This window comes from Haliotis rufescens, unplaced genomic scaffold, assembly GCF_023055435.1.
Source record: "Haliotis rufescens isolate VD_foot unplaced genomic scaffold, xgHalRufe1.0.p SCAF_5, whole genome shotgun sequence".
In the NCBI taxonomy this organism is placed as follows: Eukaryota; Metazoa; Mollusca; class Gastropoda; order Lepetellida; family Haliotidae; genus Haliotis; species Haliotis rufescens.
Window position 1 is genome coordinate 26,768,809 of NW_025964223.1, and position 26,592 is coordinate 26,795,400.

Below are 26,592 nucleotides of genomic sequence, written 5' to 3' on the forward strand. Positions count from 1 at the left end.
CATCCTGTTCCCCGCCATGACATTGCCTGAAACTGACCCAACTGTATCCTCAAGTCACGGATCACCCGCTGGCGATTGCATTATCATTAATCATGCCTAAATGAGTTCAACGCCAACGTTTTGATAGCATAATTAAGATTCAACTCATCATTCATATTATCTCTGATCATGATTGCATGACAAATATTTTATTTATTCTTTGATTAAACTGGCTTTATTTAAGTTCTTATTTTAATCGAGGGTTAAGAGTCAAAGAAACATTCAAGCTTTAACAAGAACATATTGAGCGTAAATAAACAGCCTGAGAGTTTTAACCATCTTTCTCTTATTTATGCATATATCTCGTTACACCTCAGTGAGTCTTAATCAGTAGTTAATTTATACATAATATAAGTATGGAAAGAAATGAAGGGAGATACTAAACATTGTCAGTTCGTTTAATTATTAAGCCACTAGTACTTTCACTGGTAATGTCTCCACAAAGACGGGGGCAATGGTGAACCATTGGTCTAAGGCGTTTCTATGCAGGCTGCATCTCAGGATCTGCGATCTGTTCGAATCCCAGATTCGTCCTCATCATAACCAATCATTTATCATCACCACACCTATAGTATTGAGTTTCATCAGTAGTTAACAGCTAAAATCTCCGTCCTCCTCACATATTGTGGTATTACTAAAATATTGTTGAAAGCGGCGTTAAACAAAACTCACTCACTCACTCATTGCAGTATTTTTCTGCTAGACTGGTGAAACTTCCATTTTCTATTTCTTCAAATACCTACGCGTTTACATTATATACTGATAAGAAATGCATTCTGTTTCAGGAGGTTTGTTCGGTGTTGGAGACGAGGATATATCAGTGGAGAACGCCTTCTTGTATGCTGTGTATAGGGTTAATCATGAAGACAACCTATTGCCAAAAGGAACAAAACTATTACTCAACATAACGCGCTTACCAATCGACGATGGGTTCAGAGCTTCCAAAAGAGGTAAGATAATTTACATTGTCAATCATTTGGCTTCTCACTATTGTAATGCCATATGGCACGGCCCCGGTATGTCAGATCAAACTATGATCAGACCACAACAGGTGATGGATCTGCTTCGTGATCATTGGCATGATGAGTTGAAGTTCACCTCGGATACCTCAGTATTTGACCCGTAGTGGAGTTTGTGATGCGATATCACTGATGGTAACATCAAAACCTTAGTGATATCTCTGTGGAGACGACACATTAATACCAGAGAATCCAGCACGAGGAAAGATCCACGAAATTGAGATATGATTCGCAATCAACCACGTCACCGATTCTGATTAGCTCTTTAGTCGGTACCAACATGCATGGGATGACGATCTACACCCCCACACCCCCTCCCCCACTCCCCACCCGAACACCATCCCCAAGAAGCCCCACGCGGCTCAGTTCCAACTATTTGATGTCCATTGACAGGGGCACTAATGTACAGATACAACACGTGTCAACTAACGGATTAGAATGTCCTCCCCTGGATCCGGAGTGATGGTTAAGGCCATTCAACATTTAACCCTTAAATAATTATACGGCCGTCTTAATCGAGTTATGTGTATTTAACGTTTACTTATACGCACGCATTAAGGCTACCATTGAGGCCGCTACATCTGTTTCATATTTAGATCTATGCATTAAGATTCAGAATGACAAACCACTCTCCAGAAAACTGTACGACAAGAGGGGTGCCTTTGGATTTCTAAAAGCTAACTAATGCTTTCAAATAGTTTACATTTCACAACTTTTGAGGTGCAATCAAGCATGCTCTTTCTACCAAGATTTCAAAGAGCATCATACTACTCTTGCTCAATAGTTTTTTTATCAAGGTAACAACATTCAAGGCCTCAGTAAAGCTTTCAAATAGTTTTGTGATGGACATGTGAAGGAATTGAACTGCCTTTGCATATGTTTGTGATGGATACGCTCACCTTTTTCTCGAACATATGTTATCATCGCTGTGTCATAGTGATTCATAAACACATGCTTATGATATAGTCAGAATCGTACAATAGACTCTGCTTTTAGCAGACCGTTCTTATGAATATGGAAAGGGTTTTGTCGCTTTTAACTACAGAGATTCATACGAGAATAAACGGCGTAAAGGTGTATAGATGGGTTGGTTTCTCATTATCATGATATGTAGGACTATATTGTGTTTCAAGAGATGTTTGTCCGATTTGTGTCATATTCAGTATCACAACAGCGTCGACACGTTTCATTTGACCTACATACAGTGTATATCAAGTGTATGGTACTGCTCATAATAATCCAGACTAAAATTGCCTTGGCATAAAATTGGTTTGAGCTTCTCTTCAATACTGAAACAATGCCTAAGGATAGTCCTATTATTACACTATTCACTAAATTCATAACCAATAATTATTGATGTTAATTACCAGGCAATAGCTGTGTACCATGTGCAGGTCACTCACAAACCGTGAAGAGCAGATGAGGCTTCTGACACATGTTATAGCAATTATTCGCCATAAATGTGTCACCTGAGATATCTGTACCAAAATTGTACTTTCAAACACGTGAAAACAAAGACAATAACCCCGTAATCAGTACAGTTGGTAATTAGGAAATCAATTATACTTAGATCGTGACATATGTAGCACTAGGTAATGGATATAAAACCGATTCACCGCTATATTGAATTATACTTATTGCAATATACAGTTCTTTGTATAAATAAATTCTTGTTACAATGTACAAGTTTCTCTTGTCAACCAACATGTTTATCGCATTCCTTGGCCTGGAGTTGCAGTAGTTATAACCTACAGATAGTTGTGCAGTCACTGATGGCAATAGAAGTTGTAAGTTATGGTTTTCAGACAGTTATGATAATAATATTAACTTATGCAACATGTGCTTTATGACAATCAGATATCGGACTCGATTATTTACAGACCACCGTCATATCCTGTAATATTGCTGAGTGTGGCGTAAAACAACAAACAAACAAAACAAATCAGTGCAAATTCTTGTACTTTTTTCCCATCCGGGATTCGAATCTACACTCCCGGTGAAGCACCTACTCGCCAGTACCACTTTCTAAGTGTATTGTGTATTCATAGCTTTCGGCCATAATTTACACTCATCAGAGGGGTGCAGATCTGGACTACCAGTTATCAGACTTTCATTTTTTGTCGACGCCTCGTTTGCTGAGCTGGTTGGATCGTTGACTTTGTGTGCTGTCGATTAGGTGCCTCGCTCTGAATCGCGGATGGGACTCAACCCAAAAATGTTCTAGAATTTGTACTTTACTAAGGAAGTGTTATCCCAAATATAACTTTTGTTATACATGTATACACTGTATTCTTTACAAAATACACATACACACTTTTACAAAATACACGTTTTACAACAATCTGCGGTTCTTATTGCAATGGACAGTTATACACTCACTACAACATAAGGTACATTTGTTTATTAACCTTTATATGACATAAAATTGACGGCAATGCCTCGAGGGGACATGTATTGTGTTTCCAGTGAAAGAAAATCTTTCGCATATTAAACGAGTTGTATTCCGAAAAGTACACACTACATGTCTTCTGTATAGCTTGGAGAGCTTGGAGGTCACATTAGGTTGAACATGTATATGCAAATCAGGATAAAGGAAAATTAAGGGCTCATGTGAACACAACCTTCAAACACAATGCCCCTGGCATTCATCAACCTAGATTCACAGGTGCTGAAGGTAGATCACTTAAACCACCAGGACACCCTTGTAATTTCCACTAAAATTCTTCTGTTGACCCTTCAATTCTCATCCTTTTATGTCTGCAACCAAGGAATGGATTTACAAATCAGGGCACCACGGAGCCATCTATAAAGACGTCTCAACAATCACAGAACTAATTTGTAGGTTGTTTGTGTCAAGCGACCTCAACCGTCTGACGAGGTGCTAAAAGCCGATGTTACAACACTTAGCGTTTCGGAACAAGATTTTGATAAGGTTGCCTTTGCACGGAGACGTATGATCTTACTCATTGAAAATTTAAAGCGCTAGCATTAGAAATCTCTGTGTGTGTACATGGATGTGTGTATTTGTGAGAATGTTATTACATTGTCTGGTATCTGGGTTTTACTTGCCTATAATGTCTGTTTTATTGGAGCCGTAAAATGTGAGGACATGCACAGATGGTCTTGATCTTCTGTAGATGAGGTTTAGACCTTGCTCGGAGTCTGCAGGATTATATGGATCGTTACCAAGCATCAGAAACAACTTATTTCTTTTGAAATATAATTGCGCTATAAGATTCAAGTGGAACTATAGCTGTGTTTCTGGATACTTTTCACAAGAAAACCCTTTTTCTATATTGAAATCTGAGCAGTGATCTGTGCTCAGAACAGCACTGACCATGTTCTTAACTCAAACAATCCAATCTTACATAGGAAACTGCAACATAAAGACCACATTATGCAAAGCATCAGTATAGCTTTATCATCTGGCATCGAAATACTGAAATGCACAGTACAATACAAGCAATACACTGTCTGTTGAAACAGCACCATGGCTAGAAAACAATAACAACTGAAGAGTTTCTTGTTAGCAACTCTATTCACCTGATAGAGTTTCATGTTTGTCGTCAAGGCAAGCTCATGTGACCACGAGAAACTAAAGGATATATAGCTCAGCAATGTTTGTCACCAAGCGTAGCTCTACCGTAGTCGTATTAGCAAACCCAGGGCATCCACCGCAGCTACACGTTAACTATCTCAGCAAGGTACCCATGGCATCCACCTCAGTTACACGGTAGTCGTTCAGCAAACCCATGACATCTACCATAACTACATGGTAGCGGTCTCAGCAAACCCGTGACAACTACCATAGCTACACGTTAACCGTCTCAGCAAACCCGTGACACCTACCATAGCTACACGTTAACCGTCTCAGCAAATCCATGACACTTGGATTAACTGTAGATAAGTCAGCTGGCGTTGTTTGCTGGGTTGTCGCCTTAACCCATGTCGCCCGGCAAATGTGTGGCATAACGGTGTCGGCCAGTATCTATTGTCGCTATTCACCTGCACTATGTCAGCATGCGCCTAAACTGGTAGTGCAACACGAATCAACTATATTTTATATTTTTTACTCTTTGTAAACTTCTTTAAATGTTACCTGAAAAGACAGGACCAAATACGCTAAGACCATGTGACAATCAATGTTCGTGTAAAGCTTTTTTCCCCGAGTAACTATCACTTTTTTGTCACTCGAGGAATTGTGACAGGGGATGACAGTGGTATCTTTCAAATTTACTTTATAGACTTGGGACGAAATAGTTAATTGTGATCCCTTGGGATTGCAAGCTGTAAGCCTGAATGTCAACCCTCTTCTTTGTGGACATCTTGAGAACCTTCGCGCATAATAAAAACCGTACACCATATAGCGCCTTACTCCGCTGTCGCGGATATTATATAAAAAACTATTAACTCATTACAAACGGATAAGAATGCTCAAAAGGCAATTCCATGTGGGAAAAAATGGCCGTTGAAAACTAATTGAGCTACATTACACTTTAAATCACCACTTGTGACACTGTCCTTTGTAGGATCACTTGGATATGAAGTTGCCATAGTTATTCAAAATAGATGACATGGCCTACTCTAGACCTAATGCCATCACCAGAAATCCCATTAGTGAGGTTGATTTAACACAAACTTTGATCACATCCACTAATTAAGCTTCAATAATACGATTTAGGAGTGAACCAAGCTCCCAAGGAAGCTTAATCAGACTTAAACAATCCTTCTGTTGAGAGATGAATTCAGCTGAAGTAAGCGACTGAGCTCATTCTGTACATGAGCCTTTATTTGTACTTCGCATCAGCAATGAACCTTTACCCAACAGGCGTCCGCTGTCTGGGTATTGGGTGGGAATCTCTCGTGCAGGATGCCGAAATTAGTCTTTTATCTTGTGGACATGTCATTCTGAAATACAAAGGAACAAAGTAGTCATTACCTGTGTTGGTAATACACCCAAAGATATACAGACCACGACAGGTCTAAATCAATATTTCGTTACGATTAACAATTCGGCCTGTTTTAGGAACGAAACAATCTACAAATATCATTGTAAACACTGATAAGGAGTTTACTACATGACAAACCTTATTACAGAAAAGCGTATAGGCCTTGGGTCGTTATACTCGATCAGCTAGAAACGACATCGACACAATGGAAGAGACACATTACCAGAAACGTCATTGAAGAGGTTGGTGACAGCAGATATCCGTGAAACGGGTGAACATGACCTTTAGTCTGTTATTCGTATCAGCTGAACCTGTCGTGAGGTCCATGGAAGCTATACAGTTGGCCGTTTTGGGGGCACGTTTCCAGAAACCGTGGTAGAACCTTGAGATGATGGCACTTATTTTCATTATGGTAAACAGACACAAGGGGCCTGTTGATGACATGTTGCACCATCTTCTCTGCATACTATATATATTTCAAAGACTATTCCAGTTCACCAACTCATAGTGCGTTACAGACCTAACATCGTAATCTAATTGTCTCTCGGAGCAACGATTTAACTGAATGGTGAACATTCTTAGATACCTATCATCACTACTTATAACTAATTTGTTTAGAGAATCCTTCGTCTAGACAGTAGAATGTTTGCCCTTAGCAAAATTTCAAAGTTCAGTCCTCTCCTTATTGGAAACATGATATAAACATTATGTCTGCTATTGCAATTAAACCCATGTAAAACTTTGTTGACCCGGCCTAACGTTCATTTCAGGAAATTACGTCTGATGTGGGTCAGTGAGATTTCAAATGGCGTTCCCTTCAATGCTAAGATTAGAACATTCAATAATGAGGAATCCAGTGCTCTCTGTGTCTGTAGGCATCTACAGAAAGGAATCAGCAAGTGTTGTAGTGTAATACGTTCGCATGTGAGATAATATATTCATGTACAGTGGAATCATATATTCCTGAAGATGCCCTTTCATCAGGATGATTCCATTTCAATGATACCGGCCGGCTAAACAGGGTTCTACTGTGGTAAAAGAGGTTGGTAGGTTCAAGATACGCTTGTTCTGTCTATGATATGCCAGGTGAGGTGAAATGGGATTATATAGCGACCTCCATGGGCGGATGTGTGTGTGTGTGTGTGTGTGTGTGTGTGTGTGTGTGTGTGTGTGTGTGTGTGTGTGTGTGTGTGTGTGTGTGTGTATGCGTTTGTGTGAATGTGTCTTTGTGTGTGTATATGTGTTTGTGTGTGTATGTGTGTGTTTGTGTGTGTGTGTGTATGTGTGTTTGTGTATGTGTGTGTGTATGTGTGGGTGCGTTTGTGCGTGTATGTGTCTTTGTGTGTGTATGTGAGTGTATATGTTTGTGTGTGTTTGTGTGTGTATGTGTGTTTGTGTGTGTATGTGTCTTTGTGTGTGTATGTGAGTGTATATGTTTGTGTGTGTTTGTGTGTGTATGTGTGTTTGTGTGTGTGTTTGTGTATCCGTGTGTGTGTTTGTGTATATGTATGTGTACGTGTTTGTGTTTGTATATGTGTGTTTGTGTGTGTGTATGTTTGTGTGTGTTTGTGTGTGTATGTGTGTTTGTGCATACGTATGTGTGTTTGTGTATATGTGTTTGTGTGTGTGTGTGTGTGTGTTTGTATACACATATGTCTATGTGGCTGTTTGTATCAGACCACTGAGATAGCATGCCTCAGTTTAACTTAAATACCTAACACAGCATATTGACTTCGGGCCGAATAGTCCTTGTTTTATCCCCTTTATACCGAGTGCCAGGCAGGGTAACCCCAAGTACCATATTTTAACGTCTTTTGGTATTACACGGCAGGGGATCGAAACACCGACCTTCCGCTCTCCGGGCAGGGGCTCGATCTACGAGACCACAAAGGCTATCTCCTTAACATGTTGGACTAGAGCCTTTAACACTCACCAATAGACTTATGAGGACCAAATTGGATTCAGGAATTTCGTAACTTGTAAATGAATAGCTAGCCTTTGAGATGACGATAGACGCACCGAAACTACGTGTACTTAACCCAGAAGTGGGTAATTTCTAATTTTTGCTTACGATTGATATTCATCTTCGTAAATCCAGCACTCATGTGACACCAGTGTGACTAGAAGCAGCCTCTGATTATGGCCAGACATTAGGTAAATTCATTTGAGGGGAAGCCAATATCCAATAGTGATAGGGATCTGTGGTCATCCTGGCGGATCTACAAACACTGCAATGACTGTCCGTTCTGTAAGTATATTTCCCCGTCTATCAAGCTGTCATCAAGCCATGAGTGATCGCCCAAAGATCGTAGAGCCTGCTTCTTTTCTCGGTTAAGACGATTGGCAATCGGTCGATAATGATGAAAACTGGGACTGCACCTTCATGCATCATACCCGTTCCTAACACCCCATCTCAGCCAGACCGACATCACCACGTCACACCTCCTGCCCTCTGTGTTGACCGACGCGATTGAGGCCTCATTCGACGGATGTCCTGACTGGACCGCTTGCTCTATGGTTTGGCACCGGGGGCCCGCTTAACCTTGGAGTATAAACTGTAATCCGGCGAAGACAGCTCATCGATCTGTTTGCCTTACGTGGTCTCTAGTGGGACAACAATAATTGAGAACTAACCGAGGCTGGTGAAGCATATTAAAAATGCATAGAGAACGATGACTACAGATATTTATCTAATTACACGGAGGAAATGTCTATCGCTGTTTGATAGTATTTGTGTAGTAGATTCTGGCGAGTTCTGTTACGTGTTCGCTTACATGTTCACCAAACAGGGGCCCTTTACTATAATCGGTTGGCGCTTTGATTGCACGGACTTAACATGTGTAAATTTGTTTTTACGTCACTCACTTCCTCCCTAGATATACTTCTATAGAGATGTCGTCATTCAGGGCCCAGGAGAAGCAAGGGGCAGATACAACTGAATAGGGCTAACGAACTTTAAAATAGAGGCAAATAGGTCTCTAACAGATTACATTTTCTGAAAGGGTTTGCCTGATTGAAATTAAATAACCTATGATCTTCTGTGGGGCTCTCGTTTTAGAGTTTTAATCTAGGAATTACATCATTCGTGAACATGGTTGCGAGGTGTGTATCTAGTTTGTAAAATTGAAGCCACTTCAAACACAGACATACACACAGGGATGCTGTGTGAGTCTGCTTAGTCGGCCTCAAAACTGCTTTCACGTCGACTCGTGACTGGAATTTTCCATGTGATTTATGTCAGAGAAAACGATTTTCTAAAGATTGCTATTATTCCTTGCTTCCTTGTACGCCGTTTTGGTACCAAGGGACAGAATACACACATGCAAATTACAGCATGCAAACTTTTACAAATGCTTTTTGCGGCATGAAAGAGGGTGCAAGCTTATAAACTTTTCTGTTAATCCTTCGGCAAAAGCCACCAAACCAACCACAAAGCAACAAGGTGTCTACAACAGACTGGACGAGGGAATTGGAAATCGATAAGCGGTATTAATAAACGGTCCCCATGGGGCAATTCCCGTCTAATACTTCTCATTGAAATGCTCGTTTACATGCATTCAGTCTTCAAAGGTATAAGGGCGTTAAAAAGAAAACTTATTTCAATGCACACGAGACCATCTTGCCAATATCTTTCCTGAGGCGCCGGTTTCATTCTGTTACAGATTAGGTAGATTACCCACCTACTTGGACATGTATCACGAAACCTGTCTTCAAAGAAACATACAGCCTTAGACATGATCCTGAATCAAAGTGCGATATAGTGTGACAAGGATTTTGCCTAAATGTCACGCTCCCTTACCACTGTAGATAGCTTTGTAGCATAAATGCAGACGAAATCTATTGTATGACACTCTTTTGATATTAAACAACATAATGTCTGTTTTCATTATTTTGCTGTACTTTGTAAGAAATAGGAAAAGTGTTATTCTGTCTCAAGATCGTGTGGAAAATATCTTGCTTTGAAATAAGAAATTATCTAAAATGAGTGCGACTGATTGTAAGGCCGCTTCAGGCGATATTACCTGGTAATTGTCATGTGACCAAACAACCAGTGGAACTTTAAGAGTAGCATCCATTATCGCTGTAAATATTTGCGTGGTGTGCTCTGAGGTTGTTTGTATGGAGCCATGATCGTCTAAATGTGCAATGTTACAATGAGCATTGACATAACCTTAATGCATTCTCTGAGGTGCAGATGGCAAACACTGTCGTGCACATTCTTAATACTAATAAGGTTTTACGGGCAGAAAAATAGATAAAGTAAATAGCACAAATTCTCGGTAGTGGATTGTCTAAAATAGAGTTTTCCAAGGGAAGCGCTTTACACATGGCCCTTTGCCTTGTATTGATCACGGACCCTAATGAAGTCAACACTATGCCGCTTTACAGAAACCATGATCATATTTATAGAAGCATCCGGCTCAGATGATGGGACAGACCCATTAAGATCCTTTACCTTGCACATGTGTGTTTCGATGGGAAATCTGCGTGTACTATGTCTACTGGGGTGGTCAAATAGAGAAGAAATACCCACAAACCAGCTTACAATGGTGAGGAAGACCTTCCCTGCGCAGGAAAGGGTGAACATGACTGGTTACAAATCGGAGCCATGCGAACCACACACTAATACGATGTATGAAAAATTAAAAGGTTTTCGTCTGTGCGCAAGATGAGCGATGGATGAAGTGATTCCATAAACACATTCATCATCATCTAGAAATAGGAAGTGTTTGACTTAACATCAGCTTGGGAGAGTTTGGTTTGTGTGAGCAGTTCTGGATGTGATTATGGATAGGCTACAGACGTCTGATACATCTTGATCGACCAGGGGACAGTTAATTTGCAATAAGCACACGAAACATTTGGTTAAGCCTCGTTATAGTGTCACCGTTTGGTCTTGCTATTTATTGGCATCATGGCGAGTTTGACATTAGATATTGTCTATTAATGTATGTGGCAATTTCCGAGAGTGACATAAATAGTGGCATTATGAAGTCTTAGTCGAGTCCCAAAGTAGTACGTTTCCAGTACGTCTTATGGCAATGTATGAATTTGACGTTCTACAGAAGTGCATTAGGATTCCTAAATATGGCTTATGGATATATTCGATGAAATAAATAATATTTTGTCCACAGTGTATAATGTAAAGTGCCTGAAGTATTATTAACCAGCAATGCGTTTGCATGACATCTAATACTAGATATTGAAGAATAAATGATATTGTCTACCCCAGTCTATAATAATGGTGGACATATCGTCTTTGAATTATACATTAATGTTGTTCAGTATCATTCAACTGACTCTGCTCAACACACATATTGGTTAAGATACAGCTTGTTTTGTGAACACGAAGAGCTGAATCTTCTTGAAAAGCATTCATGCACACATTCATATTAGGCTTTAGATCAGAAGCATCGTCCAGTGTGCACGCAACTCCTTGGCAGTCTCAGAAAAGCCGTACGCATCCTTTCAATCGTGGCGGTGGGGTAACCCAGTGGTTAAAGCGTTCGCTCGTCAAGCCGAAGACCTGGGTTCGATTCCCCGCATGGGTACATTGTGTGGAGCCAATATCTAGTGTTCCCCGCAGTGATATTGCTGGAATATTGCTACAAGCGGGGTAAAACCATACTCACTCACCCACTCTACAGGCAGTCTGTAAACTGAGAGAACCAGAACACAAAACGTTCTCATTTTGTATACGTGTTGTAGCCATCCCTCCTGTGACGGTCGACCTTCGTATCTTTAAGATCTATGCAATACGGATTGTGTTTAAATCTATCCATATTTGTCACAATGAAGCCACAATTAGTAGTTACTTGCCCTTACCATCATTGTCTACGTGAAGGTAAATTGGCGGATGTCACGCCATCGTGTAAGCTACATCAGTTGAGCTGGCAAAAATAAAAATATGACATTTGAAATTGAAACTAGTTACTGAATTAATTCAATCAAGTTTAATAACGTGAAGCATGATTGCATGAAACAGTCATGTATTTATACAACACATTAAGATATTTTCGTCAAAGTGTGAAATGAAAGAAAATAGGTGTCCATCAAAGACCTGACAGGTCAGAACATGCATGGTGCCTAGAGCATGCTATGAGTGTGAGCCTATGGGTGTTTGTGCTAGTATTACCAATTCCATCAGATAATTGTTTCTGCCTATATATCCTCAGATCCATGAACTGTCCCTTTAAGACAGGGGTGTGAATCTTGTAGGCATGTGTTGATGGGACACCTTGAACACATGTCTCTGAAAGTAAGCGGGGAACACCTGCAACACATGTCTACGAATATAAGCATGGGACACCTGCCACCAATGCCTAAGAATGTATGCTTGAGACACCTGCAACTCATGCTTTCAGAATACAAGAGAGGGACACCTGCAACTCATGCCATCAGAATGTAAGCTTGATACACGTGCAACTCATGCTTTCAGAATATTAGCTTGATAAACCTCCAACCTATGCCTCAGAATGTATGCTTGAGACACCTGAAACCCATGCTTTAAGAATATAAGCGAGGGACAACTCATGCCTTCAGAATGAAAGCTTCATAAACCTGGAACTCAGAATGAAAGCTTCATACACCTGCATATCATGCTATCAGAATATTAGCTTGAGACACCTCCATCTCATGCTTTCAGAATGTAAGCTTGAGACACCTGCAACCCATGCTTGAGACACCTGCGAGATGTAGCGAAAGACAGAATATAAGCGAGGGACTCCTGCAAATCATGCTTTCAGAATGTAAGCTTAAGACACATGCATCTCCTGCTTTCAGAATATAAGCTTGATATACCTGCAACTCAGAATGTAACCTTGATACACCTGCAACTCATGCTTTCAGAATATAAGCTTGAGACGACACCTGCCTCTCCTGCTTTCAAAATGTAAGTTTGAGACACCTGCATCCCATGCTTTCAGAATATAAGCGAGGGACACCTGCAACCCATGCCTTCAGAATGAAAGCTTCATACGCCTGCATATCATGCTTACAGAATGTAAGTTTGAGACGACTTCAACCCATGCCTCAGAATGTAAGCTTGAGACACCTGCAACCCATGCTTTCAGAATGAAAGCTTCATACGCCTGCATATCATGCTTACAGAATGTAAGTTTGAGACGACTTCAACCCATGCTTTCAGCATATAAGCAAGGGACACCTGCAACTCATGCTTTCAGAATGTAAGCTTGATACACCTTCAACTCAGAATGTAAGGTTGAGACACCTGCAACTCATGCTTTCAGAATATTAGAGAGGGACACCTGCAACTCATGCTTTCAGAATGTAAGCTTGATACACCCGCAACTCAGAATGTAAGCTTGATACACCTGCACATAATGCTTTCAGAATGTAAACTTGAGACACCCGTAACTCATGCCTCAGAATGTAAGTGAACATAACTTGATATCTTCAAAATTACCGATGTACTTCTGTCAACATGTTCTATGGAATTTTGAAGTCCAAGACCGTCATGTTATACCAAACCAAAATGTCACTGGCCAACATTGTTCTTCTTTTACTTTCAATTTTGGAGATAAAATCCAACCTTTGAGTTCGTAAAAAATGATTTCCCGTATGTAGAGATTTCCCCTGAATGTATCTGTAGAAACTCTGCATCTGTAACAGAAACTGCGGCTCAGTCCCACTGGGAAATCATGACATTTGCAATTCCATATGCAACTATGATATCCAATTATCCGTTGAACCATTGCTGCTTTTGTCGTGCCCTACATGCTCATGTTAATTCTTAAAAGCCATATAACTTTAAGCGTCTGTACCCAAGAGAATGCAGTGGGCGTGAATCTGAACGTCCGTGGGATGTGGGGAGGAAGCGATATAAGTGTTCACACGTCAGATGGGGATATCAATTATTTACATTAGCGTGTGAGAAAAGAATCACTTGACAACCATCTTCGCAAATTTGCCAGTAGAACCAACCTAGGAGCCCTGGGGAATACACCCAGAAAGGTGCGACCTTTGTTTCCACGTTTCTAATGTCAACGTATGCCCACTTGGCACCCGACGAAATGGAACTTTATCAATACCGACGGCCCTATAGGAAGCTGCTGCTGAGACATGACAGTCCTCGATGAAGGTAAGGAGGGGAGGCTGTTGGTGGTATTAGAAGGGTGGGGAAGGGTGGTTTCTGTTGGTGATGGGATTGGGATGGGACATGTGCAAATGCATCGTACTCGCAATCTGAGAAACAACGACTTTAGACGAGGATAAAGACAATTTAAACACAAATGGCGACTTGAGATAACTGGAATGTAGGAATCCCTTGGGGTTAAGCGTATCAGTAAATAGGTACCCTGGGCTTAAGGAAGTGATGACATGTCCATTCGTTTTTTTTATTGCTGCCGTTTAAGTAGCACGGTAGAAATAAATTATGAATAATGGCCATTGCTTTCTACAATTATTGAGGAAATTGGTGGAAACAGGGTCCTCGAAAACTAATTTTCCAGGAGAAAATGGAATTTGATGGAATTTCTTTTTAAAGTCTTAGACACAATAATATTTTAGTTATCTCTGGTGGCAATGAACATCAGGGAAAATGTAGTTAATTGATGTTTCTTGGATTGTTAACCTGAATAAAAGCGAACATTATTCGCTTTAACTGCCCTTTTCCAAAATGAACTCATACTTGAGTGATTAATTTGATAACAAAAACGTAACTTTGCAAAGATATGGTATCCCATGTCTGGTATTGTATTCGTGAGTTTGTGAACAGAGCAAATCTATACATCAAGTCATTGTTACAACACGTGAGAAAGTAGAACAAATATTATTACCACTATTATAAAACCAGACGTTTACATCTGATGACGTGACTATATTGTGTGATTAGTTAATTATCCACAAAGTTAACACACACACACACAAAAATAACAACATTTTGAAAAAGAACATCGTGCATCCTGGTCACACTGGTGGCTGTGTATTGCCAGTCAATATGTTTAATGATGATTGGGATGTATCCTTCCACGTGGGTGATTGAAAACAATGATGATGTGTAAAACCAAACGAACATTGACTCTGAATTCATTATACCTTAATGCACCACTACTCAGAGTGCAGGAATATAATATCCAGCGTGTCTTTGGAAAATTCCCTCTGGATCTGTTTGCGTTGGCATGACTCACACGAAGCATGATGTAGCTGCACTGTTTCTAAAGCGGCCGTACTCCACACACTCACTCACACAACCGATCGGAGGTACTGATACACTACAGTTTAAGTAAACGTTTCCTCGACCACATTAAATTATGTGGCGATTTGCCCAGGTACAGAATAATGTCTTCTGAAGATGAAATAATCTCCCCTTAATACATGCATAATACATAAACTACCCGGCAAAACATTCATATCCGTCTTCGTTAGCTGCTTATTCTATTTATAACCAATCTTCCTTTTTAAAAGGGACCGCCTCTGTGGTCTAGTGGTTGAGCATCCGCCAGAAGACGGAGAGCAGAAGGTCCGGGGTTCGATCCCCGGCCGCGTCATACAAAAAGACGTTAAAAGATGGTACTTGTTGTTACCCTGCCTTGCACTCGGCATGAAGGGGCTAAACCAAGGACTGGTCGGCTCGGAGTCATTATACTGTGTCTGAGTGGGGTATTCATGTTAAACTGCGGCATGGGATCTCAGTGGGCTAGCATTATAAAATCGGCATTTGTCCGGACAAGCAGCAAAACACGGACACACCTGCATGCACGTCGCTATATAAGTGCAATAATCTTGAACGCTACATTAAATCCTATTTCAAGTCACCTCTCCTTTTCTGAGAAGGAAATAGAAGTAAGTGGATGCTCTTGTATTTCCAAATATATGTAACTCGCTTTAGCCCGTCAGAAATATTTTGAAGTGTCACACCATTGGACTAATGTCACTGTCCATATCATACTGTGGTCAGAGTATAACTGTTTTATTCACCGTAACTCTGTCCTTTGAGTAGTCGACCCCCACTCATTCAGGAACAGTCGTACATTCTGTGATGTGTTCAGTACAAATGAAAGCTCTTAGTGGAGAAGCTCATCATTGGCCCAGTTCTTAAATTGAGGGATGAAAGAAAGGATAAAACAACTCCCTGCTTTTGTAAAAAATCAGTGGTAGTTTAAAAGCACAACACACGATTGAAAAAACAAAATCAAATTGATTTTAAAAACAGGACGTATGCTTAGAAACCATTTATTGTCACCGATAAAATTGAACAATAAACCTTTGGAATAGACTTTATGTTTTAAGACTTTTAAGAGGACTGTGTTTGCAGCAAAATATGATTTTGTAAACTATACGCACGTTTGCAACGATAGATAAAAGTGGGTACAATGTGTGAAGCCCACTTCTGGTGTCCCCCGCCGTGATATTGCTGGAATATTGCTAAAAGCGGCGTAAACACATACTCACTCCCTCACTAATGACATATGTATAGACATTTACACACTGTCAGTAATGTTCTCACAATCTAAACTGAAAGAAAATAAGAAGAAGAGCAATTTACCAACATTTCAAAAAATAATTATTATTATATTCTAATCTGATTTTATACGACAAATTTGAAAAATAGTGCAACTGCTATCAAGGCATAATTGTTTGTTGTTTAGCGCCAACGCAAACAATATTTCAGCTGTATGACGACGGTCTGTAAATAATCGAGTCTGGACCAGACAATCAAGTGATTTATATCATGAGCATTGATCCACGCAATTGGGAAACGATGACACGCTTCAACCAAGTCAGCGAGCCTGACCATCCGACCCCGTTAGTCGCGACAATTATAGTCGCCTATCATTATACCAAGCATGGGATGCTCAAAACCTACTCTAACCCGGATCCTCAATGAAAACGGAATGTCTGTGGTTCAATATCATTAGACGTCAAGAGATGGTACTTGTTTTTACCCTTCTGGACACTCGTCATTAAGGTGATAAATCAGGGGCTATCTGAGTAGGATACCCATGTTAAACTGCTGCGCGGTATCTCAGGGGGCTAACAATAAAAAAGCGACAAAAGTCCAGACTAGTACAAGCAGTCACACACACGCGCATGCAAGTCGCTATATACGTTTAACAACTTTGAAAGCGAGGTTTAATAAAAGCGACCAAAAACTATTGCCATACTCATAAGAAATATTTACTAAAAGAAGAGCCTATTGTAAGATTCCGACTATATTATGAGCATGTGTAACTGAATCACTATCAAATAGTGACGATACCTGGTGTTCGCTAAATGGTAAGTGTATCCTGCCCCGTCGGTAGCACCAGTCTAAAACACACGCAGAAGCAAGTCAATTGTTCACCTGAAACAAATACCGGAACATATAGTCAAAATAGGGAATTTCATCGGACACCATGTTTGACAGCATGCGTCAAAATTGGAAATGTCCACATGGTTACCATAAAACGTTTGGAAAGCTTTGCTGAGGCCTTGAATGTTGTACACTGATCAAACAAGAGTCGTATGGCGTTGTTTGAAATCTTCGTAGATTGTAGGGGCGGTTGGAAAGCCTTGTGGTTAAACCGTTCGCTCGTCACGCCGCAGGCCCTAGTTCAATGTGTGAAGCTCATTTCCGGTATCCTTCGCCGTGATATTGCCGGGATATTGCTAATACCGGCCGAAAACCCCACTCACTCACTCCTTGATTGTTCCTCAAAAGTTATAAAAATGTAAACCTCAAACCCCACCTCACTAATTCTTATCTCGATTTCATCCACAGTATGTCATCTGGTAGAGTGGAATACAGTAGCAACATTCGGACCCAAGGACCCCACCTTGGCTGGCTTCGTCAACTCCTTATGTACGTCTGTCCAGATTCCCCATGTAGAGCTAAGACTGGACACCGCCGCTGACCATCTCTCGGACAAGACCATCAACATCTATCCAAATGTTGAACAGCTCAGTAAAGCCTTTACCGACCTCATCCGATACTACGGGTGGAAACAGATGCTGGTCATCTATGGAAACACCGAGGGTAGGCACATGTTGGCTTGTTTCTGACACCAGTAGGGTGATATTGAGTTTCGTGAATGCTTACTCTCTTGTAAGACATTTTTGAGGTTGTTTGCTTGTTCTTTAACGCCACACTCAGCAATATCCCAGCTACATGACGGCGATTTGTAAATTATCGGGTCTTGACCAGACAATCCAGTGACTGACATCACGATCATCTGAGTAATTGGCATGGGATGACATATATTAACAAGGTCAAGCCTGATCACCCGATCCCCTTTCGACAAGTATGGGTTGCTGAAGACCAAATCTAACCCGAATGTCTACGGTTGTTTTTCGATTTCTAAATTACTTACAGTGCTGTCAGGTTGTTCCGAATTCAATGTGAATTATGTTAAAAATGTTTTCGCTTTTGTATAACATGCTGTAAGCAATAATCCTATAACGTATTTCTTACATCTGTCATTTTGTAACTTTGCCATATATTGGTTCTAAATACGTACAATTAAATAACAAATTCAGAAATATATGTGTGTAGTTTAGATTCTAGAAGTTACAACCTCTGAAATGTCTGATGTACTTCTCCACGAGGACCACAAATAGACATCTGTCCTGAGCGTGCGTAATTCGACAGACGTTCATCTTTCGTTTTTTCTCGGCGATAAAGGCCGTAACACGAATTTAAGTACATGAAAGTGCGCAAAAAATATATTCAACAGAAATTGACTTGAATTAGAATGTATGAATATTGAATATTTCATCATGAGAATTTTTATTTGGAAAACAAACTATCCTATTTTTCATAAGAGGCCATGTCTGAAGATTAATCAGCCTTTTGAGACATTTTCCTAGAATTGCTCTGTGAGGCTTTCAGACTGGAGAACGCTCGACTTTTAAAATCCGACCTAATATCAACCACGCGAACAGACAATGCGCTTTTTAACAACTCGACCCTATCAAATGACCCACAGTGAATTGATGTGCCTGTTCAAGCCCATTGCGTTTCATCACGGGCGATGGTGCATCCAAACGGCACATCATCAAACTCATACTAACATTGTCCCAGATAGAGCATGAATGCAGTTTGTATGGAATATTACCCCCGGGGCACTAACTTCCGAATCAATAACAAATATGCAAGTCAAACCTGTGAAATGTGTCTTGCCTTCTAGCCGTAAGCAATCGGGAACTTTCATCCTTCAGGCCAAATTAATTATCGGGGATTAGCATCTTTTGCATGGCTTCTCTTTGATCGGCGATGCCGGAGGCGGTGAACACAGAGGATCGTTTACCACTAATTATATTGTATAATCGCTTTTGTAAAAAAACGGATGACGATTTTACGAGAATGAGATCGTTTTAAGAAGATATTTCAGGAACTTGAGTAATTTCAATTTAAACATTCCAAACTTCCCACTTATTGGATTATTTTGTGACAAACCATATAAATAGGTATTTTAGGAATAACCTTTATCACACCTCCAGGGGGAAATGAGCATCATATTCTTCACTGGCATTGCCCAAGTTCGAACGTACAACACTGCCGTTCTAAAAGACTCTGAGATTAATATCACCTTTACGAAGATAACACCAAGACGTTGTTCGGATATTTATTAAAGAAAGCTCCCCCGGCATAATAGTGATCAGCATGCTCGATTCTCCTTCCGCATGCCTATCCTTCTGTAGGCTTGTCGTTTCTGTGGTATAACACTAAATACGTTCAATACCAAAGTGGTGGTATTTTGCAATGTAGGATGTGAGTGGGAATTGTCTTTATTCATGTATTTAATATATATAATATGATATAACTATAATTAATTAATTTATTAATTATTTGTGTGTGTGTGTGTGTGTGTGTGTGTGTGTGTGTGTGTGTGTGTGTGTGTGTGTGTGTGTGTGTGTGTGTGTGTGTGTGATAGTGTGTGGAAAATTTGTGTGTACGTTTGAAGACTTGCCTCAACCGATGTTGGGGTTGGTTTCTAGAGTTGAGCAATACACTTTAACTTCAGCTTGAACAAAACTTTTGTTTCAAAATGATTAATGTGATATAAAACATTAGTGAGATTGTTCGTATGTTCAGTTGTATGATTTCAAACAGTTTTGAGAAGAATTTCTTCCATGTGAACAAGATGATGCTATTTATTTATTGAATGAAATAGTGGAATGAAATAACAGCACAACTACACATAAACTGCTTTATTTCAGATCTGATGAAGGTTCAGAGCGTTATTCGTGGCAATTTTGAGACAACATTTGATATAATGGTCCGCCAGGTTGACTATAGGAACATGAGAGACGTTCTGAAGGAAGCCAAGGAGAAAAAATGGACAAATATGCTTGTAGATCTTAACCTTAACTATACCAGTCTCTTAATGAAAATGGTACGTATCACTGCATACATGATTGTTACATTCATCAATCTCACCCTTTGTTCAGTAGTGAAATGTATAATCGATAAACAGTTGCAGTGTTATTTGTAACAAATTCAATTTTTAAAGAATACACTATTTGATTATCCAAGAATTAATTACACTGAATTATTTAAGGATCTTTATCGAAATCTTCGTTTTTCCAATGTAGCATGTAGGAGGTGTTTGATGCATGCACATGTAAAATAAATAAGTTCATATAAACATATAAATGTTATTTTTTCAGGCCTTACAAGAAGGTATGATAGATCCCTACCATCATTATATTCTTACAAATTTGGTAAGTACCGTCTTAGACAGTCATCTCACGCGCATGTATCAATACCAAAGCTCATGTATATGATATATACATTGTAGGTATTATCACTGAAACAGTTCCAAAATATCTTTATCAAACACTAGAAAACTTACAACTGGAAACAAAAATTCAGTATTCTTTTACAAACTAGATTAATAATAGTTAATAATCTTATAACAAATTGTGTTAAATGACAACACATGAAGATATTTAGGAATCGTGAAACCTACACATGCATGTTGTTTACCATTGCAGGACATTGAGTCTATAGATATGGAAAACTACCGCTACAACTACGTCAATCTAACCGGCTTCCGCATAGTAGACCCCAACACCGATTACGTCAGGGATGTCATGAAAGCTATGGAAGTCTATGAAATTCAAACAAGTAAAGTCATGCTCAACAAAAGTGGATACTTATCCCTACCAGTAAGTATTAGCATTTCGCAACCCCTTTAAGTACTATGTATCATTCCTCCTCACAGAACACCTCAAAAGAAGCTTATAAATGTAATTTAGTGACAATATAATTATCGCCTTTGACTCAGTATGTATATGGAGCAAACATGGGGTGGGTGGTGATGCTTTTGTTCCAAAAACAATCAAGCCCCATTTTGACCGAATTTCTGTACAAATGCCTCGCATGGTAGGGACAAAAATAACTTGCCCCTTTCTTGCAGATAAGTGTCCAAAGATTACTATTACTTTTTTTTGTCTATTTACAAAAAATATAATGGAACACCTTTTTGTTTTGTAAAAGAATAATTGAGTTCCTAAACGTTAAAAAACATAAATGCAGATCTCAAGCCAAAATTCCGCCCCGAACACGCTGAAAATCAGATGGTTGCTCCCTAAATCATTTTCAATGGGAAAAGGGAATGAATACTTAGCATAGGATTTAATGTTTAGAATATTATATAGGATTAGACACTTTTTTAACTTCTTTTAATATTTATTGAAAATATTGTTCATAATCTTATACGTAAAGAATGACATTTGTGTTCAATGTCAATTTGTATGTTCAACTGTCATTGATTGCTGTTCTGTGACAAATAAACTGGTCTTTCAGCACGAAGCCGCCTTGATATTCGACGCTGTGCATTTACTCGCGAAAGCCTTACATGAACTCGACAAGAAATCCATCCTGCGCCCGGTCAACACAAGCTGTGACTACCCCCTGCCCTGGCCTTCTGGCCCAAACCTATACTCATATCTAAAACAGGTATATGCAGTAATATACGCTCAACAAGTATGTGTAATATATACATGTGGGTTAGGCTATGTTATTGATTTCAAGCACACAACCTGCTCTGTGGCCTTCAACACTATATCAACATACCTAGCGCAACAGATGCACTTATAATATTCCCTACATAATTTGAAAAAAACCTGTTGTTATATGTAAGTGGCAATTTTAAAATACCTTAATCATTACATAACATTGATCACGAACATTCATCATTTTGTGATGTCAAAAGTCATACATCAGTTGCTGTAGTAATCGGAATTGTTTAAAATGCATCTGTTACAATGGTGGTGTAACACAAAAAGACCTAGTACACAAATGAAGAGGACATGGAAAATGTATCTGATAAATCACCAAATCGATAAATGTGAAATAAAATGCCTATCATATATTGATTTCATATATATATATGTCTTTAGAAAATCTCTCCTGCGTTTTGTGGTGATTTTTACAATTAGCGGGTTCACGAATTACCGTTAATTGGTACTGACATTAACATGACATCGTCCCCTATGTTCCAGGTCACAATAAGAGGTCTCACTGGAGAAGTCCGGTTGGATAGGGGTCGACGATTTGTATTCAAATTAGATTTGTTACAGCTTAAACCCAAAGGTTTAGAGAAAGTAAGTGCTCGTTTTACTGATATTTTAGAGAATTACGTATTCTTTTATAATTGTGTGAGGCAACGTAACAGAAGATCTACCCTTGGAATTGGTATTCTTCCTGATGAATATAAACATACTATCTTTTTCAGTAAGGGCACACGTTGAGTGAACACCGTGGCTTTGGCTGTACAACATGATGCTATGCAGGCGTATAATGGATAAAACATTTAAATGAAACCAATTTATAATTTATTTAACATTACATTTTCCGGTTTCATACGGTTGTTCTAAGATTGATAGTTGACACGAATTTGTTGACAGGTGGGAGAGTGGAGTGTTGATAGAGGACTCAACTTTACTAACCTACAAGGTTATGCAGATGGGAACCCATTTGGTAACAAAACTCTCATAGTCACAACAATAATGGTAAGAACCATCTTGAAGGAGAGACAGTCTTTGATGTTCCAACATATTGTTGCAGATGGTACATGGTTAGCCTGTACAGTGTTGTCAATGTGTGCTGGTTGTCAGACAATAGGCTATAGTCAGAACATGCAACACGTCATTCAAAGACCGAACACACACAATCATCATCAAATAGAGGTTTTGGAGATATTTACACGATAAAATGAATATGATAAATTACTCCTGTAATGGATCGTAGGGACAATCTATATAAATTACGTTTAAGAAGTCTATTATAATGTGACAGACCAAATATCGACCTGAAGATTAAAACAAGCTTATTGTGTTCCGTAGTGACCTCTAATTATTAATCATGACACTCAGCACTCACACAACAACATACAATTGCGTTTTTGTCACTAATGCATCAGTTCCCTGAGTAGTACCAATCCCCTTTCTGTGAAACCGAAACATAATAATTAAATATTGCACGTTTACGTTCCCTATCTTTGCATTACGCGCCCACGCCATCATCTGTTGGTGACTGTCCTAATGCATTTCGTGAATTAAGACACAGGACATAGGCTGGTCAAAACCTATTTGGTTAATATATATGTTTCCGATTCTTGAGAACAAACGCGGAAATATGTTTGTAATGACACTCCTAAGTAAATGGCTCCATAAGAAAGCAAATGCCTCTTGCTCGTTCTTTTACGTACCCCATGGTAGGGCCATCTTGAATAAACTAATTTAATCTCTTGATGAGTTTTAGTTTAGAATAAGAACGATCTTTGTAGTATAAGCAGTGTACCAACAGATCCCCCCGGTGTTCCGGTCTGTAATTATACATTACGTCTCTTCAGAGAATGACCTTTGGTACCTCCGGTACAAATCTCCTTTCCTTTGGGCAAATTACTACTGATGGATTTTCTTAATTTCTCCTTATGTTTTTTCAAAGGTCAGAGATGACAGATTATTGATTACTTTCTTTAGGGAAAAACTGAGGTTCTGAACAGACAGGCATTTGGTCATTACGAAAACTGTCATTGTATCCATGTTATAAGCACAAAAGTAGTCGTAATGTCATTGTGTTACCTGGTATATATTTTGCATCAGTATCATTAATGCTTTATATAGGAACGCATGAACTGGACAAACTACACTGATACAACCCACACGTCCATATGATATCCACAATTCCTGAATGGAGGAGCGTTTTCTTAGTATAGTAATTCATACTTTTGCATATTTCTGTGTTGCTGAAAGACACTATCTTGAAAACATCTAGGCGAAAAGAACTCACATGGAACATGAAGAGATTTATGGGTATGTTTAATTTAATCTGTTTGAAAAGAGACCATTTCTACTGCGTGACAATCTGTGTCAAGTGAATTTTACTATCTTGAAAATCTTTTCACGAAGAATAATTCGTATGACCTGAGGTGATGTTTTTAAGATATTTGATTTAACACATGGCTGTCAGCGTTCACAGACATGAAGTTCTTGAACAAAGTAGGAGTTAAAAATCATGGATCGTTGTGTGCATATTTTCCCCTTGAAATGGTAATGTAAAACTCATGAATGCAAATGAATGGTCTTTGTACCTCGTTTGCGACATTGATGAATGTGCAATATTATCTATTTGCCCTAAAATATAAAAAAACAACGTAAATCAAGAACAAAAATAAATTTCACATCTTCTTGCAATATTTTCAGAGAGGAGCAATGCTGTGATTTGAATTCATGAGAAACGTTACTAAAATTACGACAAACGTTTATCAAACGATAGAACTGGGAATGTTTCACATAACACATCGGTGAAATGGAACCGTATATCGATTACATGGTAATGTGATGGAACGTGGGTAATAAAACCGTGATAATATAGAGTACTCAACAATACACATGCACAAGCACATATCCTCGACAGTTCTGCCTATTCTGTTTTCCGAGTACTAATATTAATGGATTCCACGTTTTATAGTATTTTTTTATATAATTTGGAATTTGAATTTGTTCATCTTCATATTGAGCTGCATGAGTGTTTAAAATGGTATTATGATGTTTATGTATTACTGGATAAGCATGCATATATAAGTGTTTCTTTATATCTGTTTATGATATCTTCGTTTCTTTAATTCACCACGTCAAGTTTTATCTTTCTAGTGTTGTTACAATCCACTAACGGCTTATGTTGTCACCTCTCTTGTACCATGTTCAGAAATAACCAAGAAGAAATGACAGTAGATATGCAATCAGTGGAGCAGGAAATCTTTGGTCAGTCACTGTTCCATCCACAGGTCGATCCGACCATCATTTAAACATCCACACGATATCGATATCGACATTTAGTGTATTACCTTGGTTATCTCTGAACATTTACTAATTAATTTCAATATGCACGTGTTGATGTATAATTTAATTTCTTTTGTCACTGTACTTTATTTCAGAGGAATAAAAAGCTTCCCCCTGAACTTATTGTAACAACTATTGCGGTATGTTCTTAGATGCAGAAGGACGCATGTGTTGACTTATTTCCTATTCTGGATGTGTTTATGTTTAGATACCGTAGTTAGTATAAAAACAACTCTAACAAACGAGTGATTTTGTAGTTTAGTTAACACTTCCATCAATTCTTTTACTAAACCACTGACTGCACACTTAAAACTCTGTATCAAAAAGCTTTGGTAAATAACAAATATCTTTTTGCAAATATCACATTTGGATACATTGTTTGTAAATAAAAATAAGAAACCAACAAAACACAGATTATAAGTATATATATATATGTTGTAATGATACACGAACTCAAAACGTTACTGTAGAATACACAGTTTTCACAGTGTTTGTGTGTCCTGCATTCATGATCACACATTGTTTTAGTGAAGACAAGAGGCACATGTATGCAGACAATGTAGGAATAACAAAAAGAAACTCTACGCACATCAATTTTAAGGAAAAAACATTAATATAGTGAACAGGAAAACCGACGTAAGTAAAGGTTATACGCCCTCATAAGAGAGGGTTTTGTTTATATAACATGCCTCGGTGAGACATGCTGTTATGGGGGGCACGGATGGTTCAGCAGACTATGGTGCCGCATCTTGCTTGGTACAGTTGCGTTTGTAGTGCCACATTCTCGAAATCTCCGCGAATATGTTTACTGATTTGTCAGCACCGTTGGTTCCCTCAAATTAGTACACTTCTACGACCTGCATCACTGCTGACACGCCGAGATATTAACTACACTACATGTCCTGCTCATAGTGGCGTTAGACCTAACTCATTTACATGTAATAACAAATAATATCATTTACTATTTACATTTTTAATCATTGATAACATATATTATTTTGAGAATAATTCATAAAAGTACTCATGCTATGTACATCAAAATATATTGTAAACATCTAAATTCATTTGAATGTTTCCTTTCTCAGGAATGTACTCCGTGTACACACTGTCTATGTTGAAGGTATACACAAGGAACACCGAGGTAGTCACGTGTCATGTAGCGTGTGGTTTCATCAATTTACACGCGTTATGTATATGATTATGAATAATGTAAAATGTATTTTAAAATTCCAAATCTTATGATAGATATAAGAACAAACGTTACAAATATCATTCCACTTTACACATTACTT

The 26,592-nt window shown here is 38.9% G+C and overlaps 1 protein-coding gene across 4 annotated transcripts in view; it reads left to right on the plus strand.

The window, feature by feature from the left end:
* Nucleotides 1-26,592, plus strand: part of LOC124110641 (glutamate receptor ionotropic, kainate 2-like) — a 178,485-nt gene that overhangs the window by 130,416 nt on the left and 21,477 nt on the right. For 3 of the 4 annotated variants that reach the window (XM_046469977.2, XM_046469996.2, XM_046469988.2), the window contains exons 3-11: nt 825-989; nt 17,730-17,984; nt 20,168-20,343; nt 20,618-20,671; nt 20,945-21,118; nt 21,759-21,911; nt 22,457-22,558; nt 22,862-22,966; nt 25,396-25,440. In XM_046469977.2, the coding sequence (XP_046325933.1) occupies nt 825-989; nt 17,730-17,984; nt 20,168-20,343; nt 20,618-20,671; nt 20,945-21,118; nt 21,759-21,911; nt 22,457-22,558; nt 22,862-22,966; nt 25,396-25,440 (1,229 nt within the window). The remainder of the gene's footprint in view (nt 1-824; nt 990-17,729; nt 17,985-20,167; nt 20,344-20,617; nt 20,672-20,944; nt 21,119-21,758; nt 21,912-22,456; nt 22,559-22,861; nt 22,967-25,395; nt 25,441-26,592) is intronic. The other variant, XM_046470002.2, reaches the window with a different exon arrangement.